Source organism: Triticum urartu, chromosome 3A (genome assembly GCF_056163025.1).
Source record: "Triticum urartu cultivar PI428250 chromosome 3A, HENAU_Tu73, whole genome shotgun sequence".
Taxonomy (NCBI): domain Eukaryota; kingdom Viridiplantae; phylum Streptophyta; class Magnoliopsida; order Poales; family Poaceae; genus Triticum; species Triticum urartu.
Window position 1 is genome coordinate 289,482,864 of NC_141875.1, and position 19,476 is coordinate 289,502,339.

Below are 19,476 nucleotides of genomic sequence, written 5' to 3' on the forward strand. Positions count from 1 at the left end.
CAGATTGATGTACACTAACACTTTCCATATTCTTTGTTGAACTAGCACCACGGCGCAAGCGGAAATAGACATCAGGGATAATGCTTGTCAGATTAACAAAATCTAAAGGAGGAAAAATGGAGATCCATTTTGAGGTAGGTTTAAAAAGGCCACTTGATGCTACAGAGTCAGCCAAGTTAGTATCAGAGGCAGCCGTTGCCGTTAGGTGTCATGCACGTATCCTCCCAACGTGGATCCAGTACGGGAATGAAAAAGACAATACCCAGTTTAACACCTTCCTTGACCATTTATCCGTAAGTAATGTTATTCATCGCAATTAGTAATATTGTCTTGCTCTGTCCCATAATTTCTAGCTTCCTCCTAATAAGACTCACATTCTTTTTTCAACATATGAGGTTCAAATTGGATCCGAAAGATGATGCAACTAAATAAGCATGCACTCATGTTTTTCAGTCTGCTCTGTGACAGTATCGGTGCCACCTTAGAAAATCTCACTTTAAGGCAAGGCTAACAATGAAATCGCCCAAACATCTCCAGTGGAATATATAACAGATGAAGACAGGACAACCCTCGTTAAACACTGGTCTGATCCAAAGTATCAGGTAGGCTATATGTAGTTGATCAGACCACATATTGAACTTGTATTTATGTATGTGCCTTACAAGTGTATCTTATTCTAGGCTAACTGTTTGAATAACAAGACCAACCGTTCTAAAGTGAAATTCCAACAGACAACAGGATCTCGTAGCTATATTGCACACTGCGAGGCTCTTGTAAATAGCTGCTACTTCCTTCTTTTTTCTGTGCCATATTATCGTATCTATATTGACTTGTTCCAAATACATACGAAAGCCTGTGCGGACCAAAAAGAACCTGAACCGAATGCAGCGCAAATCTTCAAGGATTGCCACACCAGCAAGATGAAGGGCATGAGCACACCAGTTCAAGCCGCTGTTGTAAGTCCTAACTCCTCCTGCCTTTGAACTGATTGGTACTGTGATGTGTTCATTTAACTACTTGGTTTGCAGCCAATGTCAGTTACTCTATTCACTTATATACACAGTTGTCTTAACGTATCATTTCACCTTACATGGTTTAAAAGAGATGAAGGATATTGTTTTGGTCTTGATCTGTAATCTAGTTGTTATGTTCACGTGCGCACATAATGATAAAATAGCCTGTTTGTTTTATATCTATTTGCCCATGATATGAATGATGTCATACTATGTTCATCATACTTTAAACCATGTATCTTTATCCTTAGATGTCAACGGATGTGAGGAAATAGACAATACAATAGGCATGCTACATGGACATATGTCCCGAAAGTGATTTTATTATGTAGTTGGCAATACAATACATGCTAATGTATTACAATAGTTCACCAAAATAAGTTATGTATAAATGTGTAACCTACTTTGTTTGTTTTTGTCTCATTAGTAACTTATCTGGTACACTAATCTACAAGTTCAAACTTTCAGGAAGCTATGGAATAAATGATTGAACAGCCACAACCACCTGAAGGTGACGAGGCTACCACAGGCACAATGTCACCTCTTGTTGTAGTGCGTCAGTATCTCTCCACTAACAGTGCAAAAAGCACCTTCCTGCGTAATTCTGGGTTGGTTGTCAAGGTAACCTCGTCCAAATCGCCTACTGAACAAAATCTTCCTGCTAGACAAAGTGATATATCTGTGCTCCAGACACAAGTCCAATCCCTAATGGACGTCGTTTTGGAAACAAGAATAGTGGTTGACAAATGTCGTCAAGATATGAATGGTTTTGAAACCAGACTATCAGACATTCGCTTCGTTGTTCAAGAGCAATGGCGGAAAAAGGTGAAGATCGGGCTGCTCCATCAGATTCTACAGCCTGAAACATTAGCACTGAGGTTAAATGATCTGTGCTTCTATACATCTGATGGTGCTTTTATCTGTAAGGACTATAAACTTTATGCCAACAGGCCTTTTGTTGTATAGTTGGAATTTATTTTGTTGTGATACAACATTTATGATGCTGCCAAAGGCTGCAGTAATTACGACGTTATTTTTGTATAGTGTAGGTTTATCTTAGTAATGTATTCGGCCGAAAGCTTCATAGGAGCCCAACATGCCAACATTCGTTGGGCCCATTCCAATTGGGCTAAAAACGATTATGGGCCGAAATTTGCATGTAGCCCGCTAAAATATTTGGGCCTAAATCAGCATAAGCTTTCATATTTTTCTGGTAGGCATGTGCCCATAGTGGGCCTTTAACAGGCCTAAACATAATTTGGGCCCTCGGTAACAATAGGTCATTTACATGTGTAAATATCTCGAGCCCATAAAAAACATGGGCCTTTAATAGACCGAAAGTGAGATTGGGCCTGATTGTGCCAAATAACCCACTGGTCTTAGCAGGCCGAAATGGTGGCCCATTTATGATGCGGATCTTTCACAGGCTAAAATTCGGACGGGCCGTAAATGCACCGACCTAATACACGAGCCTTTAACAGGCCGGAAGTTCGGTCGGGCTAGATTATCATCATTTTTATATGGGCCGTTAATGGGCCCGATGTGACGTTGGACCACATATGGCCCATGGATTTCGTCCGACGTTAACAGACCGAAAATCACAACAGGCCGGAAGTGGCCCAAATCTATAGTGGGCCTCTAATAGGCCGAATGTCAGACATGGCCGAATATGACCCAAATCCTTCACGGTCGTTTGTGGGCCGAAAGTTTCAATGACCTGTAAATGGGCCCAAATGAAGCAGGACCTTTAATAGGCGGGAAATACACCAGGCCATAATTCAGCCCATATACTTAGCGGACTATTAATGGGCCAGAAGTGACCATGGGCCGCGATGATGACAAGTTTAGGACAGGCCGTTGACGGGCCGATTTGACACTAGCCATACAGGCCTTAACTGAGAATGTTGGGCCTTTAGCTGGGCCGGCCCATTATGGTCTGCAAAATCTTATGGGCCTTTAGCTGGGCTGGCCCATTATGGTCCGCTAAATCTTGTGGGCTTTTAGCTGGGCCGGCCCATTATGGTCTGCAAAATCTTGTGGGCCTTTAGCTGGGCCGGCCCATTATGGTCCGCTAAATCTTGTGGGCCTTTAGTTGGGCCGGCCCATTTAAACTTTATGGGCCACTTTTGGGCCTGTCCACGTGTCAACATATCATGGGCCCATCTCAACCATTGGATGAGTGACACCTGTGCCAATGCGGAGCTGACGCGTGGTTCCGTCGGCCAACGAGAATTTTACATGTGGAAAATCGGCATTGGTGGTGGCTGTTAGCGGGTTATCGGATTCAAAACCGGACCCGATAGCTTAACGGCGTCCCGTTATGGAGGATGCCACGTGTCGGTCACCCTTGACGAAAGCACTTCTATGACGCGTGATTTATCGTCATGGAAGTGGACACTTCCGTGATGATAGTTTTGGTAATGACATGGAACACTTCTACGACAGCATAGGTATGACTATCTTCATTCTGTCATAAATTTGTCATGGATGTACATGCATGACAGAAAACGTGACCTACTGTGACAAACACGTATCGTCACAGAAGTGTATTTTTTGTAGTGATACAAGAAACCAAAGGATTCAGAAGAACCAACATGCAGCTCAGAGAGACCAAGGCCAAGCCAAAGAAGCAAGATATCGCCAAGAGAAGGGCCTCCTATGCCGGACAGGCGAGCCCGGCAAGGGACAAGGCCACCCCCAGAAGCAGACGACCAAGGCACCCCGGCAGGGCCCTGCCGAGGCTCGTGGAGGCAAAGCCGCCTCACCAACCACTCCAGCACGACCCACGTCATCCATCAGTGCGATGTCAAGCCGCAAGATGATTAAGTGGCAGCCATTCGCCACATGGCAGCCATTTCCTACAGAAGAAACCCTCAGGTGACACCCGTCCTGCGACGTGTCAAGAGAACAGGTGTGGAGCTGGCAAGACAGCCCGACAAGCCTTGCCGGGTAACCAGCGATGTGACACTTAGCGATGCATTTAACGCGCCCTATCAGCCCGCAGAGTTAGGTATGATAGCACTGTTTGCTATCATATCAATGCATAATGACTACTTTGCCATTGTGGTGACCCCTTAATCTATAAAAGGAGGCCCGTGGCAACCGTAGAAAGGGTTGGAAAGTTGATGAACCCACACACCCATACGCGCGTAGTCGCTGCTGCCCTCAGGTGACCCCTACCGGGCAAGTGTACTATGCATCACCATCTCCATTCCACCATCAATCCACCAAAGCAGGAGTAGGGTTTTACACCTCACGGCAGCTCGAAACTGGGTAAGTTGCTTGTGCGTTCTCTGTCGTGCTGTTGTGCGCTGGTCTGCTCTTTGTGCAATGCAACGTCCCCCTGCCGAACCAGCAAGGGGCCTCCTAGTCCCATAGGTGGTCGTGGATATCCCGCGACAGTTGTCATTTGATGAACGAGATCACATCATTAAAGAATGATGTGATGGACAAGACCCATATGTTAGCTTAGCATAATGATTGTTAATTTTTATTGCTATTGCTTTCTTCATGACTTATACATATTCCTCTGACTCTGAGATTACGCAACTCCCGACTACCGGAGGAACACCTTGTGTGCTATCAAACGTGACAACGTAACTGGGTGATTATAAAGATGCTCTATAGGTGTCTCCAAAGGTGTTTGTTGGGTTGGCATAGATCAAGATTAGGATTTTTCACTCCAAGTATCAGAGAGGTATCTCTGGGCCCTCTCGGTAATGCACATCACTATAAGCCTTGCAAGCAAAGTGATTAATGAGTTAGTTTTGAGATGATACATTACAGAACGAGTAAAGAGACTTGCCGGTAACGAGATTGAACTAGGTATGATGATACCGACGATCGAACCTCGGGCAAGTAACATACCGATGACAAAGGGAATAACGTATGTTGTTATTGCGGTTTGACCGATAAAGATCTTCATAGAATATGTAGGAACCAATATGAGCATCCAGGTTCCGCCATTGGTCATTGACTAGAGATGTGTCTTAGTCATGTTTACATAGTTCTCGAACCCGTAGGGTCCGCACGCTTAACGTTTGATGACGATTTGTATTATGAGTTATGTGTTTTAGTGACCGAAGTTTGTTCGGAGTCCCGGATGATATCATGGACATGCGAGGAGTCTCAAAATGGTCGAGAGGTAAAGATTCATATATTGGAAGGTAGTATTCGGACATCGGAATGGTTTCGAGTGGTTCGGGTATTTTACCAGAGTACGAAGGGGTTACCAGAACCCCCGGGGGAAGTATTGGGCCTACATGGGCCTTAGGGGAGAGAGAGGGAAGCCCGTGAGGGGTGACGCACGCCCCCCTCCAAGAGAGTTCGAATAGGACAAGGAGGAGGGGGCGCGACCCCCCTTTCCCTCTCTCTCTCCTTCCTTTTCCCCTCTGGTAAGAAAGGAAGATGAGGGGGGGATCCTACTAGGAGTGGAGTCCTAGTAGGACTCCCCCCATGGCGTGCCCCTCCTGGCCGACCGCCTCCTCCTCCCCTCCTTTATATACGGGGGCAGGGGCACCCCATAGCACACCAATTGTTCTCTTAGCCGTGCGCGGTGCCCCCTCCATAGTTTACTCCTCCGGTCATAGCGTCGTAGTGCTTAGGCAAAGCCCTGCGCGGATCACGTCCCATCACCGTCACCACGCTGTCGTGCCGATGAAACTCTCCCTCAACCCTCTATTGGATCAAGAATTCGAGGGACGTCATCGAGCTGAACGTGTGTTGAACTCGGAGGTGTCGTACGTTCGGTACTTGATCGGTTGGATCGCGAAGACGTTCGACTACATCAACCGCGTTAACCTACCGTTTCCGCTTTCGGTCTACGAGGGTACGTGGACACACTCTCCTCCTCTCGTTGCTATGTATATCCTAGATAGATCTTGCGTGATCGTAGGAATTTTTTTGAAATTGTATGCTATGTTCCCCAACAGTTTATCCAAGACGGTAGTTCGGAACATGAAACATGATCCCTATCAATTGATCTGGGTGAATAACACAAACTTCTGATTATTAGTGCATACTCAAATTTAAAAGTATAATAGGAAGAAATAACATTATTCATTGTCACTAATGATTTCACATCCTAAATAGATTTTATGCCATGCAACTTGACATCATCGGTCAAACATAGTACATGCTAAATACATCATTGATTACTTTTTAGGCATCTGGATAGTGGATATTGCTCGAATATGTCAAACTATTGTTTTTATATTAGTGGACATTCTAAAAAATTTACAAGCTTACTAATAGGCATGACAAGAGTAATGCAAACTTTTTTGTAAAGAAAAGCAGCAACATAATCTTTTCGTATTTCAAAGAAAGCTAGATTTCATCAGCTTGAAAGTGGACGGCGTTTCTAGATCGAAGCCGAACATGAAAGCTTTCATCGATATCGCTCTGCTCCAAGTCTTTTGTTCTACTCCGAGTTGTAGAAGGACGACTCGCTCTACTCCAAGTCCTAGATGAATCAGTTTTTCACATGAAAAATATTAAAATCAGAGGTGTTTTTGTAAGAACTAAAGGACCAAGGATCGGTGGTCAAGCAGGCTCATAGTTGTGCATAGGGGCGCGGCCGCACCGCCACTGCTGCAAGCTCTATATTTCCTTTTCTTCAAGACCAAATATTTCCTTCTTTGAATTCAATTCCATTTGCTTCCTAGTTACCTATCTACTGTTTGATTCTTTTCTTTTGCTTTCAGCAGCCGGACTCAATCTATTTCCTTCTTCAAGACCTGAAATCCCTCTTTCCTTTCTTGGATTCAATTTCATTTGCTTCCTTATTTGCCTATCCACTCTTTCCTTTTTTCTCTCTGTCACACAGACTTGAAATCCCTCTTTCCATCCTTATTTCCCCCTCTTTTCCTTACTTATCGGGACAACTTATTTCCTTCCTTATTGGTTCCCGAAACTGCTCCTTGATACCCAGGAAACTCGAAGACCTTCTTAAATTACGAAGTTTGGGTTGAAAGAAGCAATGTGGGACCATTTGAAACCTGAATGAACCTTCTCTTATACCATAGAGAGAGGTAACCTAGTTGGTAGTATCAAAAGTTGTAAGACATGAGGTTGTGCTTTATTTATTAGGTAAAGTTTTGATACGAAAACCGTTGGTACCTGGCAAAATACATCCAATATGTGTGATTGTAATATAATGGTTGGGATCCCGAGACAATTGAATGGGTAAGATACCAGTATGCATAGTCGCCGTGTGCTCCTAGGAGTATTTTAGAGCATATGCAGTTAAGCCACCTTATCGTCTCAATAAATTACTCCCTTCGTTCCGAATTACTTGTCTTAGATTTGTCTAGATACGGAGGTATCTAGCACTAAAATGAGTCTAGATACATCCGTATCTAGACAAATCCAAGACAAGTAATTCGAAACGGAGAGAGTACAAATTAATGACATGAATGCATGTGTCCTTTATACCAATTTTTCCTCTCTCCCATTTGCTTCGTGCTAGTAGGTACCTGAGTGCAAATATTATGTGATAGGTGATATGCTATATTCCCCACAAAAAATAATAATATGCTAATATTTATTAATTTAAAAATAGAATCAAATCTCCCTCCGTCTCGAATTGCCTGTCTAGACAGTCTATGAAGCAGTAGTTTCTAGTTTCCCATAGGAGCTGCGGCCGAAAAGTGCTGGCCAGCCTGCATCCCAGTCATCCGTTTTCTCGCCAGTCGATCCCCTTCGTCCATCCACTGGCGCTTCTTCCAATTCCCCTCTTCCTTCCAATCCCACCCGCCTCGAGTCGCCCGCTCGAGATCCGCCCCGCCGTACTGCGACATGCTGACGCGGGGCCGCCGCTCGTCTTCCGACTCTCCTCGTCCTGGCCGCGATTGAGTCAGGCAGACCAGCGCCGACAAACGAGCGGATCCGAGGGAGTCCGACGAGGATGGAGGCGGTGGGCGGCGCCGCGGAGGAGCGGTGGGCGTCGCTTTGCAACTGCGTGGTCAACTTCCTGCTGGAGGAGAAGTACCACCTCACGGCGCTCGAGCTGCTACAGGAGCTGCAGGAGGACGGCCGCCACGCGCAGGCGCTCCGCCTCCGCTCATTCTTCTCCGACCCCGCCTTCTTTCCCCCCGACCTGGTCGCTCGCGCCTCCTCCTCACCGCCGGGTACCACCATTTGCCCGTTCCTGTTCTGTCCGAGCTCCCGGTTCTTTTCCCCACCCGACGGAAGATCACGCAGTGTGTCTCTGACTCGCGTGCCTCCGCTGCTCGCTGGCTGGATCTCGCGGGTGTTTTGTAGTAATTGCGACCTTGCCTTCTCTGACAGGCCCCCCTTCTCTATGATCGGGTTTGAGATGAACTTACTTCCTTGTTCTTGCGCGGTGTTAAATTTATCCTGTAGCTCTGTTATGCAATGTACCTCCGCAATCAATTGGCATTCTTTGCAAGGAATATTATCTGCAGTGGCGTATTATATAGTAGTACCAATAAACTTTTTAGTGAAAAAGAAACTATAGAACAAAACATTCAGTACATTGGTAATTTTTTGAGATGGTGGAAGTTAAGTGCCCGCTTTCTCTCTCACCTGCATGCCTTGATACTGACATGTCACTTGTGTTGAACAACAACACATGTATTGGGTTAGATCTCGTTACACCCAGACGTTACTTCTGTATGTGTCACAATAAGGTCTGAGGAATGCGATGGATGAGTAAAGTGAAGTAGTTACTTGTCTAGACTCTTAGTGTATTATAATATTTCCTCTGATACCAAATGTTTGTCCCTTTAGAATCTGTGCCAGGAAAAACATTTTCACGTTTGACTACCAATATAGAACAATCACCAACACCGGCAGCATCATATTGGGATCCATCATAAAAATATACTTTTATCATATGTAGACAGTGTACTCACCTTTATGTGAAACAATGTATTTGTAGAAATTGATGGTCAAAATATCACCTTTGAGATTGTCTCAGTGTCTGAAAGGATTTACATTGGATTCAGAGGGAATCCAGTTTAATCCATTGGCTCATTTTTTGTGATACTTATCCAGGCACATATAATTGCAAGATACCAGCTGTATTAGCAGGTCTGTGTGATGAATCATGTCTGTTCTTTTTTACAGGTGCTGATCCACAGAGTTTGCTAGAAGAGAAAATTGCAGCAGAAGAAAAGTTGGCACTCACTGAGTATGATCTCCGACTAGCCAAGGAAGACCTTACATGCTTGAAGCTTGAGTTGCAAAAGCAACAAGAATCATCTCCTGATAATACAATTGGTTTGTCTCTTTGGAAATGATAGATTTGCTTGCTATTGCTTTTGATGTTGTAGCATTTGTCGGTCTCCATGATGCCACATTGCATGTGTCGTCAACTGGAGATATCTATGAATTTATATAAGAACGTGATAATGCTATAAAGAGATGAAAAAAATATCCTAGTGATGGCAGGTTATTCAAGATTCCAAGAAAGCACAAACATCTTTAATTCCTTGTTGGATGAAAACTATAGTTTAGATAAAACGAGAACAATTACATACAATGAAAATAAAAGGCAGATCTTAATATATGAAACTCATGCTTTTGAGTATTCAAGAAAAAAAAGGCAGATCCGCAAAACTTAATAAGCATTCCGCCTGGGCTGTACTGGAGGCGTCCGTAGGAGCTTTGATAATACAGATTTTGCTAAACTGTAATAATTGATTATGTGTTGTCTTTTTTCAATGTCCACACAACCTCGCTTGAGACCTGTTAATTTGATTAAACGAAAAATGTAACACTTTCTTCTTGAAGAGCAGGTAGGTGATCTGCTGGTGCCAGTGACTCTCGTTAGATTGTATTGGCATCATCTATTGCATTTTGGCTATTCCAAAGTGAGCCATTGTATTCGCTAGGAACTGTTGTAACATACATATAGAATAACAAAGGGAAAGTCCTAGTGATAGCGTGCATCAAACCCATATCTATTATGAGATATAAGACTAAAACATAGAACCAATTCTCACCTCTTGATGTGACATGGGCATTGGACCAGGACATATACCTGCTTTAAAGTGCACAGTTTGACTTTTGCTAGTAACCATGTGCTGGTAAATGTACACAGGCTTGCCCACTGGTTCTCCTGTCAAAATCCTTGCATGGTGTTCCACCAATTAGATAGCTTATATTCACTCATTTCATTTTCGTTTATTATTTGAACTCCACGAGAAGGTAGATTATTTCCGTGACATATAAGCTTTGGTGCTTTCACGTTTCACTTTGATGCTGTAGAGCAAACAATTTAATTTCTTTTGGACTATGTAAATAGTACTGCTGACAGGGCCTCTTTCAGATGCTTCTGCACATGAAGGATTCAACCAACAGGACCAACGAGATGTCAAAATTTCAGCATTAGGCCCTCTGAAAGATAATGAACGGAAAGATCTGAACTGTGCTGTAAAGGAATACCTGCTTTTGGCTGGGTATCGACTTGCAGCCATGACTTTCATTGAGGAGGTCTGCATTATCTGTGTCTCAGCGTTTATCTTCATGCTGTAACTTCCTCAGTTTTTAATTTGTGTTTTCAGTTATTTTTAAAATTCATGGAGAATGGTATTTAATGTTACACAACTACTTATGATCTATTTGTCATGGCAAGGTTGATGATGCTAAACTGTCATAATGCTTATTAGCTTGCTGTGAGAGAATGAGAGATTCTTCATTGCTATCCAAACAGGGAAAACAGAAAATTTTAAAGTATATATGAATGATGTCACTTATTGTTAGAAATCAACTAAAAGTGGAAACTGATGCAAATCCACTGGAGTTGCATTTGCATGCTGCCATTACATGTAGTCAATGCACTTTAGACGTGCATATTTCATTGGATTTCTTATAATATATTAATCTTAGAAGTTATCCATGCAAAGTAATTATTTACTTTCTCGTAGATGATCATATCCTTTTCCTATCTTCTTTACTTTGGAATGTAAAGTCTGTTTATGATTTGCTCAGTCATCATTTGCAGGTTCTTGATCAGGATCTTGATGTTTGGACTAACAGTTCAGCTTGTGTGCCTGATGCCCTTCGTCGTTATTACTACCAGTATCTTTCATCTACCACTGAGGCGGCTGAGGTAATCATGTATATCAAGTTGCTAAGTAACCCTATAAAATGTTGCTAATCTTGTACTATTAGCTGCGCAAGTGTGCATGTGTAATGCACGCGGCAACACCTGTCTATTTTCTCTGAAGGAAGTCATCATCAAGAAAGTTTGTTCCAAGATTCAAATTTTCACATTAGTAATCTAAGGCAACACCTGTCAAGTAGACCATCTCCACTCGTCCCCCAACAGGCCCCCCAAGCCCCTTTTCTATCGCCGGTGTGAAAAAATCAGCCCAGTTGCGCCCCCAGAAGCCCATTTTTGCCAGTTAGAGCCGAATTTGGCGCCGGCGGACCCAGGCCGAACCCGGCGCGCTGGCGGGCGCCCCGGGGAAATGGTTTTGGCACGAAATCATGTGGACCCGCCGAGTCAGCGACAGGGCGCCTTCGTCGTCCTCATTGCTTCGGTTTCCCGCGGGAATCAATGTGAAGGCTGCCGCCGGTCAGCCTTCCATTGATTCCTCATGGGTGGCACGGTGAAGGCGCATCGACGCGTGTCCCGCCCCCTCCCGCCACGCGTACACACGGCTGCCGCCCGCCCGCCGCTATAAAAGCCGCCCCTTCCTCGCCGGAGCACGCGTGGCAGGAGCCGAGGTACGCCCCCGACAGCCACATGCTGTGGACGGCGTACTTTGACCGCCGCCACGCCGACCAGCTGTCTGCCATGAACGGTGACGAACCGCGCGGGCGCCTCAACTCCAAGGGGCGGCGCCAATGATGAGGCGTCCCCGGGCGGACCCTCGAAGCCGTCCTCGAGTACATCGAGGGTGGCAACTCGCTGCGGCTGGAGTACCCGGCGCCTCCCTCCTCTCGCCGCCGCGGCAGCTCCTGGACGCCGAGGCGAATGGAGACGTCGTCGTCGTCCTCGTCGGGCTCCCGCTCCTCCGGGTCGCCGGCGCTCCTCCCCGTCAAGTCGGAGCCGCGGGAGACGCCGCTCAGGCGGCGCACCCGAGGTGGCGCCCTCATCATCAACGAGGGCGGCCGTGGCCCTTCTCCCTCCTCCCGCCTCGTCAAGCCGAAGGTCGAGCCGGCGCTCCTTCCCGTGAAGGAGTACGAGGCCATGGCCGTCGACGAGGAGACCGGCCTCCCATGGGCGCGGGACGACTATGTCCGGCAGGAGATGGAGCGCCAGCGCCGCACCCTCGAGGATATCGTCGCGCCCTCAAGGAGATCATCGCCTGGCGCTGCGGCCGCGAGGAGGGCGGTGTCGTCATCCACAACGACAGCGACGACGAGACGCCCGAGCCGTCCAACCCCATCCGCCACGACGACCCATGGCAGGGGTGCAACAAGGACGGCGGCGATGGCGACGGCGGTGACTACACCAACTTCTACAGGCTCCTTGGCATGTAGAAGGCTCGGGCGGCGGTGGGCGGCGTAGTTTTTTTATGTTTTATTATGTCTTCTTTAAGTATGTACAAATATGAATGAAAACCATCGAATATTAGCCGAATTCGTGTCTTTTTCGTCTAATTTTAGCCGAATTTTAGTTCAAATAACGGCGTCTAGGGGCCGACCTGGGGCCGTGATTGGGAACCCGCCCCCACGCCGATTTTATCGCCGGTTGGCCCCCAGGCGGCGCTATTTCAAGCCCCTAGGGGGCCGAACGGCTGGAGATGCTCTTAGCCCTATACCGCTCACTTTACGGCAATAATGTATGAAACTAGAGAAAATAAAGACTAATTAAAGTTGTATAACAAATCCAACTATACTTTTTAGGAATTTTAGATTTGTAGTTGTATAACTAGTACAATACAACTCTAATGTTATACCATTTTGCATCTAGCTGTGCATTTATGTGGGATTTTTGGCGAGTTATGTTCTAAATACAAATTATAAACTTTCATAAGCAGCTTAATTAAGTAGAAAAACCATAAATAAAATAAGAATAAAATGATACTCTTTTAAGTACAGATAAATAAATAGAATCGTGTATTCACAAGTGATGGCGACACTGATGATTATCCAAAAGGGCATCCTGGTGCATGTAGCTCCCACTTGCGCAGGGTCGAGGGAAGGGTCCGACCACTTTGGGTCTTTTGTACGCAGCCTTTCCCTGCATTTCTGCAAGAGGCTGTTTCCAGGACTCGAACCCATGACCTCATGGTCACAAGGCAACAGCTTTAGCGTTGCGCCAAGGGTCAACTTTGAATCTTTATCTTTTTATTTTCATGATGGATGAGGTCACAAGGGATATACGGGATATACAAGGAGATATTCCATGGTGTATGCTCTTTGCAGATGATGAAGTGCTTGTTGGCGATAGTCAGACGAGGGTTAATAGAAAGTTAGAGCTGTGGAGACAGACTTTGGAATCGAAAGGTTTTAAGCTCAGTAAAACTAAGGCCTCCTTTGGTTTGTAGGATTTTTGTAGGAATTCTATAGGATAGGATTTGCAAAGGAAAAATTCCTTTAAAGCCCTTTGGTTTGTAGGAATGGATTCCTATTCCTATGTAGGATAGGAATCAATCCTTCACGTTTTGGAGGAAAAAAACATTAGCCTAGACTCAATGGAAAAAATCCTATCCTATGCACCAAATGACATCTCTTTCTCTATAGGAATTGACATGCATGTCATCTCACTTCCTATGATTTTCCTATTCTTATAAAATTCCTATCCTATGAACCAAAGAAGGCCTAAGACTGGGTACATGAGGTGTGTTTTCAGTACTACTAGGCACGAGGAGGAGGTTAGAGCATCTCTAGCAGATCCCGCAACCCGTTGTCCCATATAAATTGTTTATGATATCCCTAGGACGCCGGGCGCGCAGTCAGAACAGATCCGCCATATTGATACTGCAAATTTAAACATACTAGTTCGCGCTAAAACATCTCGCCGGAGTTCATCACACGCATAGCATAGCATAGGGGAGTTCATCACACGCATAGCATAGGGGAGTTTTTAATAATACAAACCGAAATGAAAACACTATCATAGATCTACTCATTGTCGGAGTCGCTGTCGTCGCCGGAGTCGTTGTCACTGCCGTCGCGGGGCGGGGGCTCGTTGCTGTGGAGGGTGTTGTAGATGAACGTGCTGGAGAGGGTCGCTGCGAGCTGGTACTCCTCCAGGAGCGCCGGCAGGTGCGAGCCGCAGCTGCATCTTCAGTTGCGACAGCTTGCTTCGCCTCAAACCACGCGGTCTCTGCCACCCTACGGCGCTAGAGGGCTGGATCGAAGAGGTTGCCAAAGCACCGGAAGCTCGCCCACGCTTGCGAGCAGGCGCTTCGGGACTTCGCACTGCGGGTGCGCGCCGCCTCCCTCTGCCTGCCCGACACGGGAGGGTGGAGGTCGGAGCCGCCGGCCTTGTCGTCGTTGCGGCGCTTGCGGCTTCGGCCGCCATGGCCCCCGAACCCCCCGCGGCACCCGAAGCCGCCGCGGTCGCCAAACCCGCTGCCGCCGCCATGCCCCGCACCGACGGACGCCATCGCCACCAAGATCTTGTGGAAAACTAGCCGCAAAACGTTGCCGGAGCGGGCTTGATTTCTCGCCGGAATAGATGATATGCGGCGGAGGGGTAGAGGAAATGGTGGATGGATACCCTAAATCGCCCGGATGCCGACTTATATACCGGATTGGAGGGCGGTTTACGGGCCTCCCGTATAGTTTTTACTGGCCGGGCCTTTTTTGGGGGATCTGCTCGGGCCGATTTTTTGGGCCATCCCGCATAACGGCCCGAAAAGCGTAGTTCGCCGCGCTTTTATGGGATCTGCTAGAGATGCTCTTAGCCTTGATGGGCAGAAGGTACCTCAGAAGGACAACTTTTGATATTTGGGGTCAATGTTGTAGAAGGATGGTGAAAGTCGCGAGAGGAGTCGGGGTAGAGCGACAATCACCTTGTGCTGATGTCGCGAGGGGAGTCGTTGAGAGTGACCAGCACAGCCTGCGGAAGATGCTGGGAGGGGATGGCGTCACAGGCGGACGAGCACCAAGCACCGAAAGACGACGCATGTGCGAGACAGGATCAGTGTAGGTCAAGAGTCAGCGGGCAGCAAGAAAGATGCATACCCGATGAAAGCATTGTTTTTTTAATTGATCTTGGTCACGTCGTCAACCGCCGGGCATGTTGGCGGAAGGCACGAGCGTGTTGGAGAAGGTAGGAGGGTCTGGCGGAAGGCAGCAACACCCGGGTGGAAGATAGAGCCGAGCAGCTGAGTGTATGAGGGAGACCTATAGGCGGGCGTGCTCCAGTGGGCAACTAGCTTGGTGTAACACCCACGATGTGGCTATATCTCCCACGTGTCGAGGCACGACTTAGAGGCATAACCGCATGGTGGTTTATTCGCAAGAGGGGTAATCTTCACACAATCCCATGTACTGAGGCTTACAATCGCCACTTCACACAAATAACAAGTTAAATATACAAACCCTACAATCAAATAGATTGTCCCAAGGGCGCCATATTCTAGGAGCCCAAGTTATGCTATTGAAAATTCATTCCTCTAGCAGTTCCGGTTTGAGCATTCCGTTCCCTTTTTCAAACTCCACTTCTTTTCATATAGCAATCCCTGATCAAAGAGAGAACAATATCCATTTCAAAACATTTCTAACAGATTCCTTAGTTCGGACCGACCATCCAGAGTACAATCAAGGTCCGACTACAGAACCAAAATAAAGGAAGACAACCCCAAATGTAGATCCCCGATCGTCCCAACTGGGCTCCACTACTGATCATCCGGAAAAGACACAAAAACCACGACTAAAATCTTCATCGAGCTCCCACTTGAGCTGGGTTGCGTCACCTGCACTGGTATCATCGGCACCTGCAACTGTTTGGAAATATCCGTGAGTCACGAGGACTCAGCAACCCATGAGATCAAGACTATTTAAGCTTATGGGTAGGAAAATGTAGTAAGGTGGAGCTGCAGCAAGCGCTAAGCATATATGGTGGCTAACATACGCAAATAAGAGCGAGAAGAGAAGCAACGTAACGGTCGAGAAGTTAGAAGTGATCAAGAAGTGATCCTGATACTACTTACGCACAACCATAACACAAGAACCATGTTCACTTCCCGGACTCCGCCAAAAAGAGACCATCACGGCTACACACGCAGTTGATGCATTTTAATTAAGTCAACGAAGGATATTCCTTCTCCCGGGAAGACCCATCGGAATCCCGGTTATAAGACATTTCGACAATGCTAAAACAAGACCAGCAAGACCGCCCGATGTGCTGACAATCCCGATAGGAGCTGCACATATCTCGTTCTCAGGGCAACACCGGATGAGCACTCCGTACAACTAAAACCAGCCCTCAAGTTTCCCCGAGGTGGCGCTGCGAAGGACTCTAGTTCGGACAAACACTTAGAGAAGCACTGGCCCGGGGGGTTAAAATAAAGATGACCCTCGGGAGCGCGACTCCCAAGGGAAAAATATAGGTGATGGTGAGGCAAATGGTAAAACCAAGATTGGGCCTTACTGGCGGAGTTTTATTCAAAGTGAACTATCAAGGGGTTCCCATAACACCCAACCGCATAAGGAATGCAAAATCAAGGAATATAAGTATGACGGAAACTAGGGCGGCAAGAGTGGAACAAAACACCAGTCATAAGGCCGAGCCTTCCACCCTTTACCAAGTATATATATGCATTAATTAAACGATATTTGTAATTTCCCAACGTTCTCACCTTGTCGATAGATCCGAACGAGTTCGATCGGCTCCAGCGCTCCATCTTTCGCCCGCTTTTCATTTTTCGCAAAAAATTGAGCAGCGGTGGGATTCGATCCTTGCACCTGCTGCGCGCATTCTGCTACCAATAACCAGCCCAGCTAACTCTTTCATGTGGTTAAAAATATGTTACACTCGCTTTTATCGTATTACTACTCCTTTGCATCTACAACCAAAAAACTAGAAAATAAATTTGATATGTGTGGGGGGTGCCTTTGGACGCAGACCTCTGAGTCTCTCGTAACTAAGCTCCGGCCCATTAACCTGCTCACTTAATTTTTTTTTGTTGTCTTACCCCCTAATTTTATGCTTTTAAATAGCCCGTTGGTTACAGTAGGCAGTTGTATATATAGTATTAAAAGTGCTATTGTCTCTCTTCATTGTGGTAGTATGTCTCGTTGTCTTGCTCCCATTTCTACCTTGTCCGAGAAATATAAATAATGGGCTGGAAAATTAAGAGGATTGAAATGGGAGCACACAATCCTTGCTTCCATTATGGTAGCATGTTTCTCTCCATTTAAAGACCAGAGCACACAACCAATACATGTCATCGGGCTCCTGAACTTGATAACTTAGGTACAGAAACCACAATAACTTTGCCCTCATGGATAAAAGTTGTTGAAAGCCTATCACCGATAACTTCTTTGTAAATAGCATGATAATATACACTTCCGGACTTGATAACTTAGGAATAAACACCACGATAACTTTCACCCGTGGAAATAACTTGTTGAAAACATACTCCGATAACATCTGTGTAAATACATGGTAATATAGGCTCCCGAACCTGATAACTTAGGTACAAACACCATGATAATTTTGACCCAGGAAAAAAGTTGTTGAAAAAATACTCTGATAACTTTTTTGTGTGTAAATAGCATGATAATATCGGCTACCGGTCCTGATAATTTGGGTACAAACACCACGATAACTTTGATCCCATGAAAAAAATTGTTGAAAACATACAACCGATAACTTCTTTGTAAATAGCATGATAATATACACTCTCGGAATTGATAATTAAGGTATAAACACCATGGTAACTCTGACCCGTAGAAAAAAAGTTATTGAAAACATACTCCGGTAACATCTGTGTAAGTAACATGGTAATATAGGCTTCCGGACCTGATAACTTAGGTACAAACACCATGATAACTTTGACCCATGAGAAAAATTCTTGAAAACATACTCTGATAACTTTTTGTGTAAATAGCATGATAATATAGGCTCCCGGTCCTGATAACTTAGGTACAAACACCACGATAATTTTGACTTGAATTTTGTTGTTGAAAACATACCATTGATAACTTCTCATATAAATAACATGAGCCGATAACATGAAAAAATGTTGTTAAAAATACCTCCCAATAACTAATGTGTAAACAACCTAATAATACACGCACCTAAGAGCTGATAACACATATACAAATATTGTGGTAATTTTTTGACCGAGGAAATGAAAATTGTTGAAAAAGATACCCTTGATAATCTTTATGCAAGATGGTAATATACACAACAAAGCTGATAACTCGTTGCAAACATCATAATCACTTTTTGACCCCTGGGATAAAAGTTTGTCGAAAACATACCCCCCGAACTTTTGTGTAAATGCCACGGTAACTTATGTATGACAAACGTGATAACTCACGTAGCTCGGATGTGGTAATTTTTGGTCCGAAAAAAGTCATCAGAACATATCAACATGGGATCTAGTTTTGAGGATCTCATCGAGACGCTTTTTTTTGTGAAGATGGTTTTTTAATCGGGGTGATGGTTTGAGCTACAAAACATTTTGAAGTTTGAAAAAAGGAAAGAATCTAGAATGACATCAGCTTTTCGTCCTTTAGTGAATATATGCATGTAATTAGAGGGAGGAATGCACGTGAAAGCAAAATTAGTCATTCTAATGCATGCATGTATATAATTAGAGTGAAGTAAGGATTGTTCTTGCCTCTTACTAAAATCCGAACGCTTGGTAGTTATAAAAGTCTTTAATTAAAATAAGAGATATTGTGATATTCCAACATATCCATGTTTTAACATGGAACAAACTTTAACTTCATCTGCAACTAACAACGCTATAAGAGGGGCTGAGCAAAAGCGGTAACATAGCCAAACAACGGTTTGCTAGGAAGATGGGTTAAAGGCTATGTTTTTAAAGCGTCCCCGAGGCAACGCCTAGGCGTCGAAGCGCTCCCCCTCCGCTTTGGAAAATCGACCGCTTTGGGTGCCTAGGCGTCCAAAGCGCCCGCCTAGGCGTCGCCTAGGCGCCAAAGCGCCCCCCCTCCCTAAGCCAGTAAGGCGTCGCCTTAAAAACATAGGTTAGAGGCTTGACATGGCAATATGGGAGGCATGATATAGCAAGTGGTAGGTAGCGCGACATAGCGATAGAACGAACAACTAGCAAAACAAAGATAGAAGTGATTTCGAGGGTATGGTCATCTTGCCTGCAAAGTTCTCAGAGTTGTCGAAAGCTTGATCCTCGATAGCGTACTCAACAGGTTCCTCATTTCACGAACTCATCTCCCGGCTCTACCCAAGGCAAGAACACAAGCAATGGAACAAACAATCAATCACGGTGCAATGCACAAACAACATGATGCAAGACATGGCATGATATGCAGGATATGACGTGCAATGCATGTGCGAACTCAGGAAGGGAATGAATGATCAAGGCATCAACTTGGCAAACCA

At 45.4% G+C, this 19,476-nt stretch overlaps 1 protein-coding gene across 2 annotated transcripts in view; it reads left to right on the forward strand.

Annotated features, from left to right (window-relative positions):
• Positions 1-7,689: 7,689 nt before the first annotated feature.
• LOC125543867 (HEAT repeat-containing protein) overlaps positions 7,690-19,476 on the forward strand; it is a 36,663-nt gene continuing 24,876 nt past the window's right edge. The window contains exons 1-4 of one of the 2 annotated variants that reach the window (XM_048707361.2): positions 7,690-8,140; positions 9,102-9,254; positions 10,306-10,469; positions 10,981-11,088. In XM_048707361.2, coding sequence (XP_048563318.1) covers positions 7,918-8,140; positions 9,102-9,254; positions 10,306-10,469; positions 10,981-11,088 — 648 coding nt within the window. In that variant the 5' untranslated portion in view covers positions 7,690-7,917. The remainder of the gene's footprint in view (positions 8,141-9,101; positions 9,255-10,305; positions 10,470-10,980; positions 11,089-19,476) is intronic. The other variant, XM_048707360.2, reaches the window with a different exon arrangement.